Here is a 23,203-nt window from a genome sequence, read left to right on the forward strand (position 1 = left end):
TTAAAACAAAACTAATTTTTTTTGGAATTTTTGAAATTGATTTGAAGTTTATTAAGTTAATTAAGACATAATTATGCAAATAATTATACAAATAATTAAAACTTAAAGAGAAAATTATCCTAAATATGTACAAAATTAGTTTATAATATATAAACAATATTTAATATAAAGAACAATTTTTTTTGTGATTTTTTTGATTGGTTGAAAATAATTAAAAAGCAAATATATAAATATATACTAATTAATTATGCAAAATATTGGAATTATGAAGAAAAATAAAATATTTTTATTTCAGAAAATAATATATTATTTTAGAAGCTTAAAAATATTTTTTGTGTATTTTTTGGATTTTTTTTAACTATTTTTAATTAATTTTGCAAAGAAATTAAAATAGAAATAAAAAATAAAAGGATACTAATCAGATGTGGTTGATTATGAGGGAGTATGATGTTCATGCATGATCTGGCGCGTTGGATTGGATGGAAAGTGGATCAGAAGGCTCAGATTTTGAGGCGCATGGCAATCAGTATACCTGCAAAACACTTGATTAGAGGAAAATTTAAAAGAACGCGCGCGCTGGCTGGCCAATGGGGTGAGGACACGCATCATCTTCAACCTCCAGACACCACTTTTAACAGCGCTTTCTGGCTAGAAGCGCTGTAATAGATTAAACTCATCCCTGCAAAATAGCGAATAGGTGTAAACAAGCATAGAAATCAGGCGCGATAGGACCATTAAATTCGTCTTGTTCCACTGAATGTAACCATGCCCTTAATTTGGTTTAATTTTGGCTCTAATGAAGAACCCTAAATTTGAGCTTAGAAACCCTAAAATGGTGGTTTTGTGCAAACGGTCATTAAAACTTAATTAAAGCTCCAGAAACGACCAGAGCACCAATCTAAACACAAATATATATCTACATCTTGTTAAATGTGCGTGTATGATCAGATATGAGTTGGTTTTTGTTTGAGCAAATCGTGACCTGTGTAGCTCGATTCAATGAGGTTTAAGACTTGCAATTGATTGGAATAGTTTCAGTGAAGCTCAGAGATGATGTTTGAATGTTTAGTTTGTATTGAAATTGGCTGAAACTTAAAATTCGAATTTCAAGTTTCTTTGAATATTACAAGTTGTTACAAGAGTGATATATGCTTATGAATGCTTCTGAATTCGTCCTCTCTTGATTGTGAAGTGTTATAGCCTTTATATAGACTATGTTGTGCTTAGAATTGAAGCTAAGAAGCATCTTGTTGCCTTTGTTGAATTCTTGATTTTTTTATATTAAAACCTTTGAATTGTTGACCAAGTCTTGCTTCCCTTCAATGCTCTTGCCTTGTACCTCAATCCTCTGCAGAAAATTGAAGATTTTTGGATGACTCATGCTTAGATTGTAAGCTATCCATTATCCATTCATTTTTCCTTTTAATTTAATCTTAAAATAAGATAAAATTAAGCCAAAAATGGATAAAAATGGTATGGGCTTAGTCTTGGTCGTGGGAGGCCCATAATATTATGGAAATGATGTTTGAACCATGAAAACTTGGCCCCATTTGGAAAAAATACATTTTTGAGCAATGTTGGTTTCATGCATTTTCCCAAAATGTAGCCAACTTCAACAAGGTGTAAATCCCTCAATTTTTGTCATATGAAGGAGTTCTTGCACTTTTTGGAAACCTCAAAGAGTCCTCTAACCAATTTCTTTGGTCTCATGTCAAAATGATTTTTGATGCTCCTTGTGTGTCCTTTTGAAAAAAGTGTCTTTTTGTTGACTTTGAAAATGACCTGTAATGTCTTTGGTCATATTTTTCAAATGGTGAATGCAATGACCATGGGATCAATTGAATTTGAAAGATAATTGAATTTCCTTCAACATGAGCTTTGGTTTGAATTTTTTGGATGAAGGATGGGAGAGTTATGATCAGTCAAAGTTGAGTTGACTTTTCAGGCAAAAACCCTAATTTTGAATCTTAGGGTTTTGTTGATTTTTGATCTTTCCTTGATGAATTATGATCATCCAATGATCAAATGATGAATCCTTTGACAAAATATGGATTTTGACAAAAAATTTCATTTTTGACTGTCTGTTGACTTTTTAGTCAAACGGGTCGTCTGTTGACTGTTTGAGCTGCTGACGGTGCGTCTGAGTGAATTGAAATTTGAAAATTTGTATGATGGTACTTTGAGATATATGGATGTGCATGAAATCCATTTGAGGTCTCAAAAACTTGTTTCTCCTGTAAAAACAAGAAAACCCTAGTCAGGGACTGTTTGTGTAGGAGACAGTTAAGCGTACCTGATTTTTGTGCAGTGTTGAGTCTCTGCTAATCGCGTGATATTCAGAAGACTTCTAGAACAAAAATCTTGGAATTTTGAATTGTAAAAGATTGATTTGATTGATGGTACAAAACACTGAGAATTGTACTACCAGCAGTTTGACTGTCGACTGACTGTTACCAGTACAGTCTGAGTTTCCTGATTCTGCGCCTGCAAAAAGATTTAACTCTGTACCAATTGTGTCAGTACTAATTATCTGTAAATAAATAAATAGCATGTGTGAAGTAATAAACAGTATTTGGCGTTTGCGTAAGAATAAATTCAACTGCAAGCCAAATTACTGTATAAGAAAAATTCTAAAAACTAAGTATTTCATATGTCAGGATATTTGTTGAAATAAAAATCCATGATTATATGAGACTCTTAATTTTCAGATTGGAGTTTTCTTAAAAAAAGATGCGGGCAAATTTTGTGGTATAACACTACTACTTGTGTGCCGATCTTCAAACTGTTGAAGAAAGATCAAGTGGAAAGATGGAACGACAAATGCCAGTTAGCCTTTGATAAGATCAAAGAATATCTCCAAAAACCACCAATCTTGTTACCACCAGTGGAAGGAAGACCTCTGATAATGTACCTAACAGTGTTAGAAGATTCAATGGGGTGTGTACTGGGGCAACATGACAAGTCTGGCCGAAAGGAGCATGCAATCTACTATCTTAGTAAAAAGTTTACCGATTGTGAAACAAGATACTCACTGCTCGAGAAAACTTGTTGTGCCTTAGCATGGGCGGCTCGCCGACTAAGGCAGTATATGCTAAACCATACCACTTTCCTGATCTCCAAAATGGATCCCATCAAGTATGTGTTCGAAAAACCTGCTCTCTCTGGAAGAATAGCGAGATGGCAAATGATCTTAACCGAGTATGACATCCAGTACACTTCACAAAAAGCGATCAAAGGAAGTGTGGTAGCTGATCATCTGGCTCATCAAGCAGTGGATGATTATCAAGCGTTGAACTTTGACTTCCCAGATGAAGACATTATGCTAGTTACTGACTACAAACAACCAGGACTGGAGGAAGGCCCCGATGAACTTTGACTTCCCAGATGAACTTTGACTTCCCAGATGAACTTTTATTTTAAACTTATTTTAATCTATTTTTGCATCATTTTTAGCTATGTTATCTTGTGCTTGCGTATCCAGATCAAACTGCCTCCGAATTTTTAGTGAATGAGACATTTAATTCACTTAATATTATGGTGGTTCAATGCTCCTAACATTATTAAGTCAGTAGATTATGTACTCCATCCGGTATTTTATATCAAACTGCAGTATTGGATATCATAAACCAGTATTTTATGCGCTCCATAGCAGTGTCACAAATTTATTGCTAAAAGCATTTTATAAGCTTCAAACTTTTGTTCCTAACTGCCTTTGAAACTCATATATATGAAACTCATACATACCGAGACTACGTCATTATAGTAAGTAAATTAATTGCTTACTTATATATGCACCAACAAACATACTATATATGAAAGATTTCTATTTCTTTTATTTACAATTGGTTTCCTTTTTTTAGATGAACAACATAATATTTTTAAAGAAATAATGGAAGCAGTGTCCAAAAGGAAATGTGGTGTCTTTTTTTTATACGGTTACGGTGGAACTGGAAAGACATTCATGTGGAACACACTTTCAGCAGCTTTGCGTTCTAATCGGGAAATAGTTTTGAATGTCGCATCTAGCGGAATCGCAAGTCTACTTTTGCTTGGAGGGAGAACTGCACATTCAAGATTCAAAATACCTGTTCCATGCTTAGAATCATCAATTTGTAACATTGACAAAAAATCAGACCTAGCTGGATTGTTGCAAATAACTAATCTTATCATTTGGGATGAAGCTCCTATGGCTAGCAAATTTTGTTTCGAAGCTATTGACAAGTCTTTGAAAGATATCATGGGTCATGACAAGGTTGCTTCTAAGACAATTTTTGGAGGAAAGGTTGTGGTCTTTGGTGGTGATTTCAGACAAATTCTACCTGTTGTTCCTAGAGGAACCCGGTCTGACATTGTTCATTCAACAATAAATGCGTCATATATTTGGGATCATTGCAAAGTTCTAACGCTCACAAAAAATATGCGTTTGGTATCTGGGACAAATTCAACAAATGCAGATGAAATAGACCGCTTTTCTAAGTGGATATTACAAGTTGGAGATGGAAAGATATCTGAACCAAATGATGGATATGCTGAAATTTGTATTCCACCTGAGTTACTTCTAACAGATTATGTAAACCCAATTGAGAAGATTGTTACAAGTACCTATCCGAATATCCTTGATAATTACACAAATTCAACTTTCCTTCAAAGTAGAGCAATATTAGCTTCAACCATCGAAGTTGTGGATGAAATCAATGATTACCTAATAAATCTTCTACCAGGTTAATATATATTTTCTCCTATTATTTTCTTTTATTTTATAATTGTATGGTAAATTTTAATAATTTAAATGTTTTATAGGTGATGCAAAGGAATTTTTAAGTAGTGACTCAATTGACAGGGCCGAAGCTAATGACAATGATGGTTTTGAGCATTTGACACCTGAATTTTTAAGTTGTTTGAAATGTTCTGGTTTGCCAAATCATTCATTGAAGCTAAAAGTTGGTACTTGTGTGATGTTGATAAGGAATTTGGATCAATGTGAAGGTCTTTGCAATGGTACAAGATTAACGGTAACTAGACTTGCAAATCATGTCATCGAAGCCAAGATTATATCAGGTACCCATATTGGAAATACTATTTACATCCCAAGAATGTCTTTATCTCCTTCTCAATCACCTTGGCCATTCAAACTCATTCGAAGACAGTTCCCCATCATTGTTTCATTTGCTATGACCATAAATAAATCTCAAGGCCAATCGTTAGACTATGTTGGTCTATATTTGCCTAAAGATGTCTTTAGTCACGGTCAACTATATGTGGCTATGTCAAGAGTGAAGAGCAAAAATGGGTTGAAAATCTTGATTCACGACAAAGACAAGAAACCATTATCTCAAACAACTAATGTGGTCTTCAAAGAAGTGTTTCATAATGTTGTATAGGTATTTATAAATTACATTGTCTTGACTATTTGATTTCTTTCATTTCTAAATTTTTTTACTCATTTCTTTTTCCCTTTTTTTGACATAATAATGACATTTTTTAATTTAACTTGTAGGTATATTGCAATTACCTAATTTTAACATTCATTTGAAATTGAAACGTGTAGGTATACTACAATTACCTTCATTTCACATTCAATTTTTAATATTTTGATGGTGAGTTTCTTCCTTATTGGTGTAGCCATTAATAAGCATGAAATTATTATTGTGCCTTTTTTTTTACATTAAAATGGTATATTGCCTTTTTTTTATCATATGTTACACTATTATGGTGTGGTGCATCATGTCTTTCTTATATGGTATAGTGCCGTTTTTCTATGCCATTTATCTTTATTTTATAATGTAATGTGTATGTGTTCTTATTAATATATTTATATACAATAAGGAAGATTCTTTTTATGTACAGTCTGTGATTTCATTGATCCATTTTTTTTTCTTCTTGTAGGTTACACATTATTATTTGTATCCCTATTGCTACTACAAAGGAGTTTATAGAATACTCAAGTGTGATTATTTCCATAATTTTGTTGTTCACCTAAACTATCATTGAATGATATGTAATTTACTGTCTTACACATTTATGTATCTAAATTGTAAAATTTCTACACAATTCATTGTCAATTTCTACACAATTCATTGTCTATGAAGTTCTAAATATATCAATCTACCAACGAATACCGTACCCGTGCGGACGCACGGGTCTTCAACTAGTTGATAAGATCAAAGAATATCTCCAAAAACCACCAATCTTGTTACCACCAGTGGAAGGAAGACCTCTGATAATGTACCTAACAGTGTTAGAAGATTCAATGGGGTGTGTACTGGGGCAACATGACAAGTCTGGCCGAAAGGAGCATGCAATCTACTATCTTAGTAAAAAGTTTACCGATTGTGAAACAAGATACTCACTGCTCGAGAAAACTTGCTGTGCCTTAGCATGGGCGGCTCGCCGACTAAGGCAGTATATGCTAAACCATACCACTTTCCTGATCTCCAAAATGGATCCCATCAAGTATGTGTTCGAAAAACCTGCTCTCTCTGGAAGAATAGCGAGATGGCAAATGATCTTAACCGAGTATGACATCCAGTACACTTCACAAAAAGCGATCAAAGGAAGTGTGGTAGCTGATCATCTGGCTCATCAAGCAGTGGATGATTATCAAGCGTTGAACTTTGACTTCCCAGATGAAGACATTATGCTAGTTACTGACTACAAACAACCAGGACTGGAGGAAGGCCCCGAGCCAGGATCCCGATGGACTATGGTTTTTGATGGAGCTTCTAATGCACTTGGCAATGGCATCGGAGCTGTGATCATCTCTCCTACAGGAGGACATACACCATTCACTGCCAGATTATGCTTCAACTGCACTAACAATATAGCCGAATATGAAGCATGTATTCTGGGTCTCAAAGCTGCAATTGATCTAAGAATCAAGTTCCTGGAGGTCTACGGAGACTCGGCGCTTGTAATTTATCAAGTCAAAGAGGAATGGGACACGAAGCACCCGAATCTAATTCCATACAAAGAATATGTGCTAAGTTTGATTCCCTACTTTGAAGAAATCACTTTTGAACACATCTCGCGCGAAGAAAATCAACTAGCTGATGCCCTAGCTACCATGTCATCTATGTTCAAAGTCAGGTGGGACAATGAGGCGCCAATGATCACCATTTACAGACTGGATGAACCAGCCTATTGCAATGAGATTGATACCGAAGGAATGGATGAAAAACCATGGTTCCATGAGGTGAAAAGATATCTCGAAGTCCAAGAATACCCTGAAGGGGCATCCATTAACGATAGAAAGTTTCTAAGAAGATTTGCTGCCAAATTCTTTCTAAGTAATGGAATCCTGTACAAACGCAACCATGACTCGACTTTGCTTCGTTGTGTAAACAAGAAAGAAGCAGAACAGATTATGGAAGATATACACGATGGTGCTTTTGGTACTCATTCAAGTGGACATACAATGGCTAAAAAGATCTTAAGAGCAGGTTATTACTGGTCTACCATGGAGATAGACTGCCATCGTCACTCTAGAACCTGTCACAAATGCCAGATATATGCCGACAAAATACATGTACCTCCAGTCCCGTTAAATGTCCTGACGGATCCTAGGCCTTTTGCAATGTGGGGTATTGATATGATTGGAGAAATCAAGCCTACTGCCTCCAACGGACATCGTTTTATCCTGGTCGCTATCGATTACTTCACCAAATGGGTAGAAGCAGCTTCATTTGCTTCTGTCACCAAGAACGTGGTGGCCCGATTTATCAAGCACAATCTCATTTGTCGGTATGGCATCCCTGAAAGGATCATCACAGACAATGGCACAAATTTAAACAACAGAATGATCACTGAACTCTGCACACAGTTCAAGATCAAACATCATAATTCATCTCCATATCGACCAAACGGTGGAAGCTGCCAACAAGAACATCAAGAAGATCATACAAAAGATGACAGTAACCTACAAAGACTGGCATGAGATGTTACCTTTTGCTCTTCATGGTTATCGCACATCAGCGCGTACTTCAACAGGGGCAACTCCATTTTCCTTAGTCTATGGTATGGAGGCAGTTCTTCCAATTGAAATTCAGATTCCTTCCCTAAGGATTATGAAAGAAGCTGATCTAGACGAAGACGATTGGATTCAGACTCGGTTGGACCAGATAAACTTGATTGATGAGAAGAGGCTCGCAGCTATTTGTCATGGTCAGTTGTATCAGAAGCGTATGATCAAAGCCTTCAACAAGAAAGTCAAAAGTCAGGCATATCAAACCGGTGATTTGGTTGTAAAACGCATCATCTTACCACAAGGTGACCCCAGGGGCAACTGGACTCCCACTTATGAGGGACCGTTTGTAATCAAGAAGGTGTTCTCTGGCGGAGCCATGTTGCTTACCACTATGGACGGCGAGGATTTCCCACACCCTGTAAATGCGGACATAGTCAAAAAGTACTTCGCTTAAAGAAAAGCTCGCTAAGTTGAAAACCTGAAAGGGCGACTTAGGCAAAAATGAGCGTCTTGGTGGATTGAAAACCTGAAAGGACGATCCAGGCAAAAATTAGAGACTAAAAAAATAATTATCCCGGTAGGCTGAAAACCTGAAAAGGCAGCCTAGGCAAAAGTTAGGGAATAAAGCGTACGACTATGTCCCGTTTAGCTACCTACTCACCTTCAAGGTTCAACACATCAAAGGCACCGATCAGTCCAATCACTTTCTTCCAACAAGTGAGGGATGAGATACTCAAAGACAGATTGGCAATAGCAGAATTGAAACTTGACTGGATTGTTTTCACATAGCTATTTCTCTTTATAAGTACTTTTCAAAGTTTTATGACAATTTCCTACTACTAGGATTTTTGTCTCCTTGTACTAATCCGCCTATTATGGCTCTTTTTCAAAAATCAATGCAGCTCATGCTCAAAATCAACGTTTTCACTTTTTCTGTTTTGAATACGTAAACGTCCCAATGATAATTTTGAATGAACATATGCATTTGAATATGACTGATGTTTATAAGAAAAACAGGAATAGCATTCAAGTAGTGTCCCGATCATCTGGACATCATCCCGAAACTAGTTTCAGAGGAAAATTCCCCAACAGAGACGTATTTCTCAGCAAATTCCTCTATGAGATTTTTCTCTCCAACAAAATGATTCGAGAAATCTTATTCCCCAGCAGGGCTGTTCAAGATCACTATCCCCAAAAGGTGTGGTCTCCACACCAAGGCTTGGTCAAATAGTGCATCGGAGGATTATGCATCTTTCTCATTCCCATTCAAAGGGCATCAAAATCAGAACTTTCAAATTACCTTCATCCCCAAGCGGTAGTCAAAGATCCCTCAACAGAGTAATCTGGTCCGTAAAAAGGTTCCCCAGCCGAGTATACTCGAACAAGATAGCAAAGATCATCAACGATCATCAATGCCTTCATTTCCAAAATAACAAGCAGGGATTTATTTTCCCAACCAGAAGTTTGATACGCTCTAAATTGCATAAGTCATACATCATACATCATACATCATACATCATACATCATACATCATATGCATATTCATACACAGCATATAATGTTTCATGACAAACGCATACATAACATGCACGTTTCTCATTTATTTTGAGAATCTCGACATATACATTACATGCATCATGACATTGCATGTCACTAACTTGATTTTTTCAGGTGGACGAATATCCTCAGCAGATTTGTTCTCAATCACATACAGTGTTCCTCTGGTTTCTATTCAGACGAACATTCCTCTCAGATATAATCAAGGCAAAGATTCATTCTGGAGAGATCTCTCTTTCCAAAACTTCTATCAACTCAAAAAAAAAACAAGCAACACAGATCTAAGTCGATACCTTGGACGGTTCCTTAATGATCTACCTTCGGATCTAAGTCGATACCTTGGACGGTTCCTTAATGATCTACCTTCAGATCTAAGTCGATACCTTGGACGGTTCCTTAATGATCTACCTTCAGATCTAAGTCGATACCTCAGACGGTTCCACAACGATCAACCTTCAAAGATCCAAAGCGGATACCTCAGACGGTTCCTCATAGATCAACTTTCAAAATCTAAAACGGAAACTTTGGACAGTTCCGTAACGATCAGCCTCCCAGACTTAAAGCGGTAACCTTGGACGGTTCCGAAACGGTCGACGCAGAGGTTTTCAAATCCTTCATCAAGATATAATCAAAGGATTCATTCTGATGAACAAACCATCAATACATTCAATAGATGGCATCTGAAAGCCCATCTCAGGTAATGTTATGATCTGCCAACAACATCTCTCAGACAACACTCAAATGCAATTTCCAACACCACTTCGATGGAGGTAAGTGCAAATTTTCAGGGCATCTAAAATATTCAATCATCTTCTACCTTCAGATTCCAAACAGTCTCTCCAGGTTTAAGAAGATTGAATAGGGGCAACTGTTATACCCCAAAATTTGCCCGCATCTTTTTTCAGAAAAAAGGCAACAGACTTCTGTATAAAAATTGGGAGTTTCATATAATCTTGGATTTTATTTCATAAATATCCTGATTTTATGAATACTTAGTTTTTAGAATTTTTCTTATACGGTATTTTGGTTCGCAGTTGAATTTATTCTTACACAAACGCCAAGTACTGTTTATCACTTCACACACGCTGTTTATTTGAGATTTATTTACAGATAAATAGCACTGACGCAATTGGTACAGAATTAAATCTTTTTGCAGGCGCAGAGTCCGGGGATTCAGACTGTACTGGTAACGAGTAAATTATTAGCTTTTGTTTCCCACTAATTTTTGTACTATATTCTATTATTTTCAAAATCTTTTCCTTTCTTTTCAAATCTCTTTCTTTCAAAATCAAATCCTAACTTTATTCTACACATCTCTCTTTTTCAAACCCTACCACACACTTTTTTTCAAACCCTACCACACACTTTCTTTCAAATCCTACTACCACTCAAATTTTCCTTTTTTGTACGGAATCACTTCATTCCCCAACGTCTCTATCCTTCTTTTCACTCTATAAATACCTCTCATTTTTTTATAAAATCTCACATCAAATTTCAACTTACCTCTCAAATTTCTACCTCATATTCATTCTCTCTTCTTCCCCGGCAAAAATGGCGAAGTGGATGGATACGTATTTTCTTATGGTTATCACCGTCGTGGTGGTAATCATGTCCTTTTTCTGTCTGCATAGTCCTGAAAAATGCGGACCTGGGTTGTTTACACTCCCAATCATCTATATGTTATTATTTATAGCATGGGTTATTAATCGTCATTCTTAAAGTTTGTCGTATCTTTTGTTTTCAAATAACGTACCGTTTATTTGTCGTACTGTTCATTATATTATGTAATATTTGTACTGTCAGTATTAAATGTCGTACTATCTGTCGTACTGTTGTTTAATTATTAAGATAATATTTTGTGTGTTTTCTGCCAGTTAAATATTTATTTTTCTGTGCCTTAAATATTTTTCAAGGTTATTATCGGTAATTTCGTTCGCGTACAGTATATTTTATTTATTTATTATGTCTGTGTTTTTCTAACAACTCATGTAAATAAATTTTCACCATTAACACAACAAAAAAAAACAAAAAGAAAAAATTAACTTTAACGGTTGAATTTTCACTTTAACTGCTACGTTAATGCCTGAACAGTCAGTTGACAGTCAAACCCGCTGACAGTGCAATTATCCGTGTTTTGTACCATCACTCAAATCAATCTTTTTGCATTTCAAATTTCCAAGATTTTTGTTCTAGAAGTCTTCTGAACATCACATGATTAACAGAAACTCAGCACTGCACAAAAATCAGGTACGCTCAATTGTCTCCTACACGAACAATCCTTAACTAGGGTTTTTGTTTTTTCAGGAGAACAAGTTTTTTGAGACCTCAAATGGATTTCATGGACCTCCATATATCTCAAAGTACCACCATACAAATTTTCAAACTTCAATTCGCTCAGACGCACAGTCAGCAGCTCAAACAGTCAACAGACGACCAGTTTGACCGAAAAGTCAACAGACAGTCAAAAATGAAATATTTTGTCAACATCCATATTTTGTCAAAAGATTCATCATTTGATCATTGGTTTATCATAATTCATCAAGGAAATATCAAAAATCAACAAAACCCTAAGTTTCAAAATTAGGGTTTTCTCCTAAAACGTCAACTGAACTTTGACTGACCATAACTCTCTCCTCATTCATCCAAAAAAGTCCAACCAAAGCTCATTTTGAAGGAAATTCAATTATCTTTCAAATGCAATTGGTCCCATGGTCATTAGATTCACCATTTGGAAAATATGAGCCAAGACATTACAGGTCATTTTCAAAGTCAACAAAAAGTGGTTTTTTGTCAAAGGCCATAACATCAAGATAACTTCTCCAAATGAAAACAAGTTTCCAAAGTGTCTTGTAGAGGACATCTTGAGGTTTCTAAAAAGTACAAGAACTCCTTCATATGATAAAAATTGAGGGATTTATGCCTTGTTAAAGTTGGCTATTTTTTGGGAAAATGCATGAAATCAACATTGATCAAAAGTGTTTTTTTTCCAAAAGGGGCCAAGTTTCCATGATCCAAACATGATTCTAACAATGCTAAGGGCCTCCCACGACCAACCTAATGCCCATAAAATTTTATTTCTTTTTGGTTTAATTTTATTACATTTAAGATTAAATTGAAAAGAAATGGTGCAAGATAATGTTATGTAGCTTTGATCTTAAGCATGAGTCACCAAGAATCATTCAAAGCTCTGCCCCAAAGATATGGTACAACAGGAGGTTGAAGAAAATCAAGTCATGGTTGCTTGAACTCAAAGCTATATATTATTTAAAAAGTCAAAAATTCAACAAAGCACTTAATGCATGTTAGCTTAAGATTTAAGTCCCTCCATGGCTTATAAATGGAGTAGAACATTTCAGTAGATAGAGACACGAAATCTGAACAAAATCTATGCTTGTAACACACTTGTAACAACTTGAAATATCAAAGAACTTGCAAAATTCGAATTTTATTTTCCAGTCATTCTCAAGCCAAACCAAACACACAAACACTCTTCTGAACCTTCATATACCAAAACCCAACCCTTACACGAAGCTAAAACACCTCAAAGAAGCCTCACTCACTCTCTCCGAGTTGGTAAATTTTCGTGATTCATATCTCATTCATAAGCATGTATAAATGATATCTATCATTTTGTTTGAGTTGATGAAGTAATTTAGAGTAGCTTTGACGTGCCACATGGAAGCATAGGTCCCTGAAACGAGTTCCACCATTCTTGACCGTGTTTAAACTTTTGATTCGAACCTCCTGAACCAGGCGATTTCAGTCCAAACTAACTTCACCAATGGGTTCCCAGACCTCGATTTAGGGGGGTAGGGTCTTCCTTTGGTATTTATCTAACGTATTTTTGCAGGTGGAAGATGCCCTAGCCGGAGAAGATGACCGGAAACACTGTTTCCGGCGGTCAACAGATCCAAGCGTGGTTGACTGACTCACGTGGCTCCTTCCAGTCATCTCATTGGCCCGTCAACAGGTCCAGGGCTTGCGTGGCGGAGGGAAGCGCTATGATTTGTTCGTTTGAATAAGCTGGGTCCCACTTCACTTAAGTTCAGAAAAAAAAGGGAAACATGGATTGGGCCTGCACGCGTTTGCTTTTCACACACCCCTCATGAGCCCAGTTTCCACAAAAACAACCGATTTCAGTTCAATTTCCAAACTGCTTAATACACCCCCTGCATATTTAATTAAAACTAATTGATATTTCACATTTAAATTAAAATCAACCCATCACAAAACCCAAAAAATATTTTCTTTTTACCATTAATTTGATAAAATGACAATTCAATTTTTGACATAAAAATATTTTATTTTTCTTTATAATTAAAATATTTTGTTTAATTAATTAGTATATATTTATATATTTGCTTTTTAATTATTTCAACCTATCAAAAAAATATTTTCTTTTTATTTAAATTAAGTCTATACATCATGAACTAATTTTGTACATATTTAGAATATTTTTTTCTTTAAGTTTAAATTATGTGTACAATTATTTGTGTAATTATATGTTAATTAACTTAATGATTTCAAAAACAATGTCAAAAATCCAAAAAAAATTAGTTTTGTTTTAAAATTAATTAATAAGCATTTTGAACATATTTTAGACTTAATTTTTTAGGTTTAAATTTTATTTCTAATGCATAGCATTTTAATTAAATTAATTATGCATTAATTCTAATTAAAATCAACCATCCAAAAAAACCAAAAATATTTCTTTTATCTTATTGCAATTTAAATTCCTAGATAAAGTGTATAGGTTGTCAAATTCATGTAAATAGCGTAGTTTACGTTTCCCGCACAATCGATGTAATAGCGTAGATTTACTTTCCGCATTTTACATTCCCGCACTTTAATTCCAGTACATATAAAACTGCGTGTATGTCAAAGATAAAAACCGAAGCGTTAGATCACTAACTTCAAAGATAAAAATATCTGAATCAAAAAACACAATCACACTTGCACCTCTTAGGGTAATCCCTCTGTTACTCTTTTCAAAATCCAAATTCTACTGTTTCAAATGCAAAATCGAACCTTTGTTTACATCCGGTAAAAGGAGAATTTTCTAAAGGAAATAGGAAAGGACCTTATAAACTTAGGGTAGACCTCCTAATTGCTTGCTCAAATCAAAACTAACAAATGTCTCATATATCATTGTTTTTCAAAATAAAACTTTCAAAAAAGACAATACTTGGTATATATCCAAACAAGGATCATTACGAAGTTAACGTTCTTTTTTTCAAAACATCCTTTGAAAGGTAAAACACTTTGTATACATCCGCACAAGGATCATTATAAAGTCAATTTACAAAATGAATTTTAAGACCACATACAAGCATTTCAAGGCAAGACAAATGATTCAAAACAAGTGAGCTATGCAATTAAGAGCCCATGGATAACCATGGATACAAAGGGTGCTAACACCTTCCCTTTGTATAACCTACCCCCTTACCCAAAATATCTTAAAGGTCTTTTTCTGTTTCTTTTATAAATCTTTCCTTAATTGGATAAAATAAAAGTCGGTGGCGACTCTCTGATTTTCAAAACTCAAAAACAAAAGAAGAGTTAGTTCGTATCTCTCACACGAGAGGTAGTAAAAAACCGAGCGCACGACACTATTCTTGATAATTCGGCCACCACTAATATCAGAAAATCTCTTAGACAAAAATCTGCCCCTGGACACCTTAAAGATTTTATTTGTAATACTGCTTACACCAATACCATGTATGACGTATCTAATATTGTTTCATATAAATTCATTTCCCCTGCATATTTCAATTTTATATCTGCTATATCTATTACTTCTAACCCTATTTCATACAAGCAAGCTAGAATTCATCCTCGTTGGAACAAAGCCATGAATGTTGAACTTCAGGCTCTGACCAATAACAAAACATGGCAATTCACAACTCTGCCCACGGGTAAGAAATGTATAGGCCGTAAATGCATCTTTACCAACTAGAAGTTCACAATGCTTTTTTAAATGGAGACTTGACTAAGGAAGTGTACATGTCTCTTCCTAAAGGCTTTACTGATAACATGAAATTATATCGTATATTGACTTGATTCGCATGAGTTTTATTTAATTTTTAGGGTTAAATACGTTTTTAGTCCCTATAAATATGCGACCCTGCATTTTTAGTCCCTATAAAACTTTCCTTCAATGAATGGTCCTTCTAAAATTTTAATGCATGCAATTTCAGTCCCTACTATTTTCTAAAATTTTAATGCATGCAATTTTTTAATAATTTTTTTTTTATATATGTTTAGAATACTGTAAAATATTTATTTATCAAGTTTTAGAGTTTTTTAAAACGAGAAGAACTAAATATGAATTTTTCAAATTTCAAAAAATAATGATAAAAGTAATGGAAATCTCAACTTAGAAATTAAATTTTGAATTTCTTTTTTTTCCAGGAACTTTTTAAAACGTTATGAACATGTCTGTAAAATAATCATTCTAAAATACACATTGATTTGACAGTAGGGACTGAAACTAGGTGCATAATTATTTTATAAGGACAATTCATTGAAGAAAAAATTTATAGGGACTAAAAATGCAGGGTCGCATATTTATAGGGACTAAAAACATATTTAACCATAATTTTTATTTGTTTATATTTTATTATGTCGGTATTTTGTCGTGTTTCAAGTATTTAATTATAAAAAATGGCTACAAAAGAAAATGAGAAGAAAAGAAGAAGGAGAGAAAATGAAAGAAGAGAAAAAGAGAGGAAAGAAAAAATAAAAAAAAATAAAAAAAAAGAAAAGAAAGAAAAAAAAGAAAAGAAAGAAAAAAAAGAAAAGAAAGAAAAAAAAGAAAAGAAAGAAAAAAAAAGAAGAAAAAATAATATACAAGGTAGGGGCGCCCACCCCTTGCTTTGGGGGCCCCCACCCTTGGCACCCACTCACGTTCAGTAAGAAGAAGAAAAATGGGGTGTGGGGCAGTCACCCCTTGGCCATGTGCCCCTCGCCCCTATTTAATCCACCTCAGCAAAATAAAAGGAACGGGCGTCCCTTAAGCTTGTGGCACCCGCCACAGGCGTTTTATTTGGTCCCCAGATTTTTCTCCATGTTCGTTCAGCAACAACGTTTCAAAATTTCCTCTCCACGTTTTCTCAGCAAACGGATTCTTCGGAGCAAACCGATTCTTCAGGAATGCAAGCTCTCACTTCTCCAAGATTTTCTCTAAGCAAGTTACAAGCCTCAGCCTCAGCTATAAAAAGGAAACAGAAGCAACAGTCTTGGGTTCGGCAGTCTTACCCTAATTTTGCAACCAGAGTATTTTTCAGAGTATTTTTCATAGTTATGTTTTAGGCAGTTTTTTTCAATCACGATGTAAACGGAATAGTTTTCCACATCGGGGACTTTCCTAAGATAGTCTTAGAATTTATTTATGCATTAATTTACGTTTTGGATTTAAGTCAGCCAGTATATTTTAATTCCAGTTTTTCGATTAATTACAGGTTCCTTTACTTTTACAGCAATCTACTTTCTTGTTTTTATTTTCTGCTATTTATATTTATGCTTTATCCTTCAACTATTGTTATCATTTCCAGATTTTACCATTTTTCTTCTAACATCGCTTTAAATTATATTAAATCGCGTGTCAAGTTTATGTTTAATCGCAAAACTCAAAATTGCTTATTTCTTTCTGTTATTATGTTTAGCTATATAGTTTTGAGTCCGGTGTATGAGGACCGTCGTTACCGACGAGACTCGGTAGAAAATAATAGGTGCCAACTTATGATTAAAATTTTGTTTTGGTTTTAATTTTCAAGTCTAATTTAAATAGCTTTGTCACGAGAGTGAGAGGTTATTTAACACGATTTTGTAACGAGAGTGAGAAATCAATTAAGGTTAGAGTAGATGGTACGAGATCTTGTCCTTTCAGTCTTGAAGATCGTACGAGATCTTGTCCTTTCAGTCTTGAAGATCGTACGAGATGTCCTTCCAATGGTTACTATCATCTTCTTGTCGAGTCTAGTCGTTACTAGTCTTGTCGTGGTTATTTCCCGTGTGCTGCGTGCAAATTAGAGTGCGAATGAGGGTGGGCATTCAACCTATCTCATTTTTCAATCGTTTGAATAACCATACTTGGTGTGTGGCAATTCGAACGATTGCCGCTCTTGAAGAGTTACACCCCGCCTTTGGCCTGAGGGATTAATGTAATTCTTATGCTTCGCAAGCATCAACATCTTCGTGATTATGTCTTTTGATCGAGTCTAGTCGTCACTAGTCTCCGTGGTCCCTTCCCCCGTATGGGAAAACTTTTCAGGTCCAACCCCCATGTTGTGAATCCTTTGCCTTCCGACCTTCGAACCCTTTCAAAGCTCAGTTCCCAACCTGGCAAACCCTTTCAAAGCCCAGTTCCCAACCTGGCAAACCCTTTCAAAGCCCAGTTTCCAACCTGGCAAACCATTTCAGAATCATTTTCCTTCTCCAAACCTCGATGTTGAGTCATAGATCGCACGAGATCTATTCCCTTTCTGTCCTGAAGATCGTACGAGGTCTTCTCCCGATGCTGAGTCATAGATCGCACGAGATCTTTTCCTTTCTGTCCTGAAGATCGTACGAGATCCTCTCCTGTTGTCGAGTCGATGTTGAGTCATAGATCGCACGAGATCTTTTTCCTTTCAGTCCTGAAGATCGTACGAGATCTTCTCCCGATGTTGAGTCATAGATCGCACGAGATCTTTTCCCTTTCAGTCCTGAAGATCGTACGAGGTCTTCTCCCGATGTTGAGTCATAGATCGCACGAGATCTTTTCCTTTCTGTCCTGAAGATCGTACGAGATCCTCTCCTGTTGTCGAGTCGATGTTGAGTCATAGATCGCACGAGATCTTTTCCTTTCTGTCCTGAAGATCGTACGAGATCCTCTCCTGCTGTCGAGTCGATGTTGAGTCATAGATTGCACGAGATCTTTTCCCTTTCAGTTCTGAAGATCGTACGAGGTCTTCTCCCGATGTTGAGTCGTAGATCGTACGAGATCTTGTCCTTTCAGTCTTGAAGATCGTACGAGATCTTCTCCCGATGTTGAGTCATAGATCGCACGAGATCTATTCCCTGTCTGTCCTGAAGATCGTACGAGGTCTTCTCCCGATGTTGAGTCATAGATCGCACGAGATCTTTTTCCTTTCAGTCTTGGAGATCGTACGAGATCTTCCCCCGATGTTGAGTCATAGATCGCTCGAGATCTTTTCCTTTCAGTCTTGAAGATCGTACGAGGTCTTCTCCCGATGTTGAGTCGTAGATCGCACGAGATCTTCTCCCTTCAGTCATTGTCTCATATAACCATTCTCTTTGAAAACCTGTATTTACACCATCTTCTCTTTAGGACAAATTTCTGGCACTTGGATATTTAATCTTCTTCAACCTCGAATGTTCGAAAGGCTAGCGCCAATCTCACCTTCAGGTTTAAGACGATTAAATAGGGGCAGCTGTCATACCCCAAATTTGTCCTACCCTTTAATTTCTAACTGGCTTAGGCTTTTCATTCATGTGCATATCTCCATTAGGACATTAACATGACTCATGCATTCATTGATCAATAAATTTGGCTCAAGATCAAGGATCTTGGAAATTAGGGTTTCTACTCCTCTCCAGCTTGATTCATCTGTTTAATCTTTGGACATTTGATTGTTGAATTAAGGGGTTCAATTGAGGATCTTAGGAGCTAGGGTTTATTCCCTCTCAAGCGTCTCAAGTTACTTTTTCTTCAGCGACATGTACCTAAGGCAAAAGGGATTGAGGTTTCTCATTCATCATGATTGAGCTTATTGACATTCATCAACTGGGGCTTTTTTGTTTGAAGTCTAATGTTATCCGGGCGTATGAAGTGAATAATAAGTCATGCTACAAGGCATAGGAAACAGGAGTTTCTCTATGGTTCGAAGCACGTCCTTCATTTTAACACGTGTGTCTTGCAATACAAACTATTGATCAAAGTTTTAGATAAGGAGTTCATTAAAATTAATTTGAAGGTTGATGGCTTAAGATTACGAAAAGAAGAATATTCACATGGTTTCTTGGCACGCAAGTTATGAGACATTAATACCCTCACCATGTTTCATTCAAGCTTGTACGGTGAAGAAGATTTGGCACTATAAATCCATAACTTGATCCAAGTGTGGCCAATCGAAGAACTTGAAGTCTGAAATTTCAAATAATACAAATGGAGGGAAAATTGAATTTCAATTGTCCATTATGTCAAAAAGGTCAATATACATTTGGGCGAAGCAATTTGCAAGAGAGAAGTTATGTTTGAAATTTACAACAACAAGAAAGAAACATCTTTGACTTATGGTTGACTTTTAGTCAACTGTTGACTTTTGGTCAAACAGTTGACCAAAGTCAACACCCTATTCTAGCCCTATCTTGGTTCTAAGTCGGCTTCAGTTTGCTTTCCATCAAGCCATTTCCCTTAGTCCTCAAGATTTTACTCCCATATGCTCCATTCTTTATGCCATGACTATGTTCAAAGTATGCCTCCAAGTGTACCATGTGCTGCACCAACATACTAGCCCCTACATCCAGTCAGTCCTGCAAAAAGAAGAAGAAAATATCATCATGTTCACAATTTCAAACAACAAAGCATTATCATACCAAGACTAACAGCCCCTGTTAAACACAATTACTTACCCAATCTGTTTCCAACTTATAACTTGCAGCCACCACATACAAACATAACAGTTCAAATAAATTCATTCTGACAGTTTACTAACTCACCATTCACATACATACATTACATACCCAATTCAAACCCATCTACTAACAGAATTTCTAACCATCATTCTAACCAACTTCTAGCAAGTAACAAACTTCTAAACTACCTAACAGCACTAACAGGATCGTAACTAACTTTTTTAACTTCCAAAACAGAATAACAAACTCTCTAAACAGCTCCAACTGATTCAAATCTTCACCCTCCAATTCATAACCGAATCTCAGATCCTAGGGCCCTCAATCACTCTCAATATCTAACTGAATCTCTCCCTCTCAATCTCTATATAACTTCTACTCCCTCCATAATTCAAACCTTCACATTCCACACACATCTTCTACACGCTCATTTCTACCCTTCACCATCACCTTCTCCATTCTCTCATCCATCTCCATCTTCATCCATCCACCATCTACACACTCCATAATCACCACTCTCCACCATTTCCACACCACTTCACCATCCTCCAATTCCTTCACACGCCATTTCCACCATTCATCCATAACCTTCAATCCTCCCAACCTTGAACTCCCCTCTCTCAATTCATCACCATCTTCTTCCTCTTTCCATCTTCTAATTATTTCGTCTTCACACCATTCTCACACTTCACCAAAGCTCATCACCAAAGTTGTTGGAGTTTCAACCTCTGAAACTCCTTCAACCGAGCTAAACCTCCATCACACATCCTCGAATCAATCAACACTCTCTCTGCACATTCATCATCTATCGCACCTTACTCTCAACTCATCTTCACAACGACACAAGAATTTCAGAAATCAAGAACGAAAAAGAAGTGGTAGAAGAAGAAGAAGATTATGCAGACATCAACGGCAAAGGAGATTAAAGTTTTTACCTAGAATCAAGAGCCTCTGGTATCTTCTCCTCCATTTGAGCGTCTCAGAATCGTCGTCATCGGTAAGTTCTCTGATCGACTGCTCCGATGCATCATTTACTTAGCTCTTGATACCGATATGTAGAGGACTCCAAGTAGAAGAGAAACCCCATCGTTCTGAGTTACAATTCGTTATCATCGCCAATTAATTTGCGATTGTGGAGGCTAGGGTTCTTAGTTGTTTGTTTGGGGTTTAAGTTGATTAGAAATGAATCATAAGAGATGGGAGGAGGAGACGGAGGCATATTGTTGGCGGCGGCCGGAGGATCCAATTTGGTCGGAGAAGATGAAGTCTCCTCCACCGCCGTTTTTGTTCGATTTGAGTGAAGGGACGAGAGAGAGGACTCGAGAGGACTCCAATAGGCACATCTAACCCTAAATCCCTTTTCTTTTATTTTCTTTTTTAATTTGTTCTAATAATCTGATAATTGGAAAATGATGAAAATCTGAAGATAATAGTTCATATGGGCCTCAACGAATCCCTGCTCACACACCCCCTTTATCTTGAGCCCAATACCATCTTTTTGGCATGATAAACAAAAGCTGAATAAAAACACCATATGGGCCTCAATCTGGATAGGCCTGCTCCCTGTACTAACTACACCCCTGTTTCCAGTCTTCACCCCCTTGATTCACATAAAAATTAGTAGAATTTAGTTCCTTACTTAGATTTTTTTCATGTTTCTTTCAGGTAACAAAATGCTAATTTTCGTCCTTTTATTTTTAGACTTCAACATAATTTTTGACATAAAAAGAATAATCACAAAAATATTTTTTTTTAGGCTTATTATTTTAGTCTCTCTTTTTGCTTGATTTAGAGTTCATCATTCTTTCATAAAAATCAATATAAAAATAGTAGTATTTTAGTCTAATTTTGCACTAATACTTGAATCATTTTCTTTATGTTTTGTACCATTTCCATGTTATTTTTAGTATAATTGTGGTGTGGTTTTGTTACTTGTTTTGGCCATATTTTTGGCCTATCTTGCTAATATCATTTTAATGCTCCTTTTAGAATTTAGTCACCATGTTAACATTAGACTTAGATTAGAATAACAATAACTCTAGGCTTAGAAATTAGGCTAGTCCCCCTCTTTTCATTCTTTTTCTTTTACAACATAAAACATTTAACAAATATTCAAAATAAAATTCCTTTAAAAAATACAAAGAAAACACTTAAAAAACATTAATAAAAAAGTGAAAATCATTAAAAAGGGAATGGACGCTTGAATCTCCCTTGCTTTAGGGAATCATTCGAGTGCTTGGATCTCCCTTGCTTTAGGGAACCATTCGGGCGTAAGTTCCCAAATTCTAAAAGACACAAACCAAAGAGTAACTCGAGTTTCCCTTGCCTTAGGGATTTCCTCGAAACACTCAAACTCTCTCTCTTCTCTCCTTTCTTAAGGGCATTGTTACCTCCGCTCTATTGCATCCTAGGCTGTCCCCTTATGCAAGAGCGCGAGCGTTAACTCCGCCCAACTAAAAAACACAAAAACAAACAGAAAATCTTTAGCCGAACTACGGCGCTCTGATTCCTGAAAAGGATACGTAGGCATCAAGTCGCGGGGCTTGAACGAGCACAATTGTAAATATTTCCTTCTTTTCCCCGTATTTCTTTTGCATGCATTCACATATAGGTAGACATAGTACACACCCTTTAGATAGAAACAAACATAGGTGGATACCATCGAGTACGATGGGCGTGAGGGGTGCTAGTACCTTCCCCTCGCGTAACCGACTCCCGTACCTAGATTCTCTGGTCGCAAGACCCTGTTCCTTCCTTTGTTAGGTTTTCTGATATTCCTTTCCCTTATGGGATAAATATATTGGTGGCGACTCTGTTCATTTTTCGCGAGCGTGCGACAGCTGGCGACTCTGTTGGGGAAGTTGATAGACCTGTGCTGGTCCATTCCTAGCGAGTCGATCCTAGCCTTTGTTTGTTTCTTTTATTGGGTGTTTCTTTGTTTGTTTTTATGTTTATATCTTGTATATATGTTTGCATATCATGTTTACTTCTGCTTGCACATCATGCATCTGAACTATATTATGGGTCCCCGTGGGGGCCACATTTTTT

General features: G+C 36.2%; 1 protein-coding gene across 1 annotated transcript; it reads left to right on the plus strand.

Annotated features, from left to right (window-relative positions):
- The first annotated feature begins 3,889 nt into the window (after window positions 1–3,889).
- On the plus strand, window positions 3,890–5,381 carry LOC131604331 (uncharacterized). The gene is made up of 2 exons (XM_058876777.1): window positions 3,890–4,721; window positions 4,801–5,381. Exons 1-2 carry the CDS (start codon window positions 3,890–3,892, stop codon window positions 5,379–5,381), a joined length of 1,413 nt encoding a protein of 470 aa, XP_058732760.1.
- The last annotated feature ends 17,822 nt before the right edge of the window (window positions 5,382–23,203 follow it).

The sequence above is a fragment of the Vicia villosa genome, linkage group LG5, assembly GCF_029867415.1.
Source record: "Vicia villosa cultivar HV-30 ecotype Madison, WI linkage group LG5, Vvil1.0, whole genome shotgun sequence".
Taxonomy (NCBI): Eukaryota; Viridiplantae; Streptophyta; class Magnoliopsida; order Fabales; family Fabaceae; genus Vicia; species Vicia villosa.

Bases quoted from the DNA above. Each gene is read 5' to 3' on its own strand.
- LOC131604331 (XM_058876777.1), top strand. From the start codon at position 3,890: ATGGAAGCAGTGTCCAAAAGGAAATGTGGTGTCTTTTTTTTATACGGT. The intron at 4,722-4,800 runs GTTAATATATAT...AATGTTTTATAG, and splicing joins CCTAATAAATCTTCTACCAG to GTGATGCAAAGGAATTTTTA.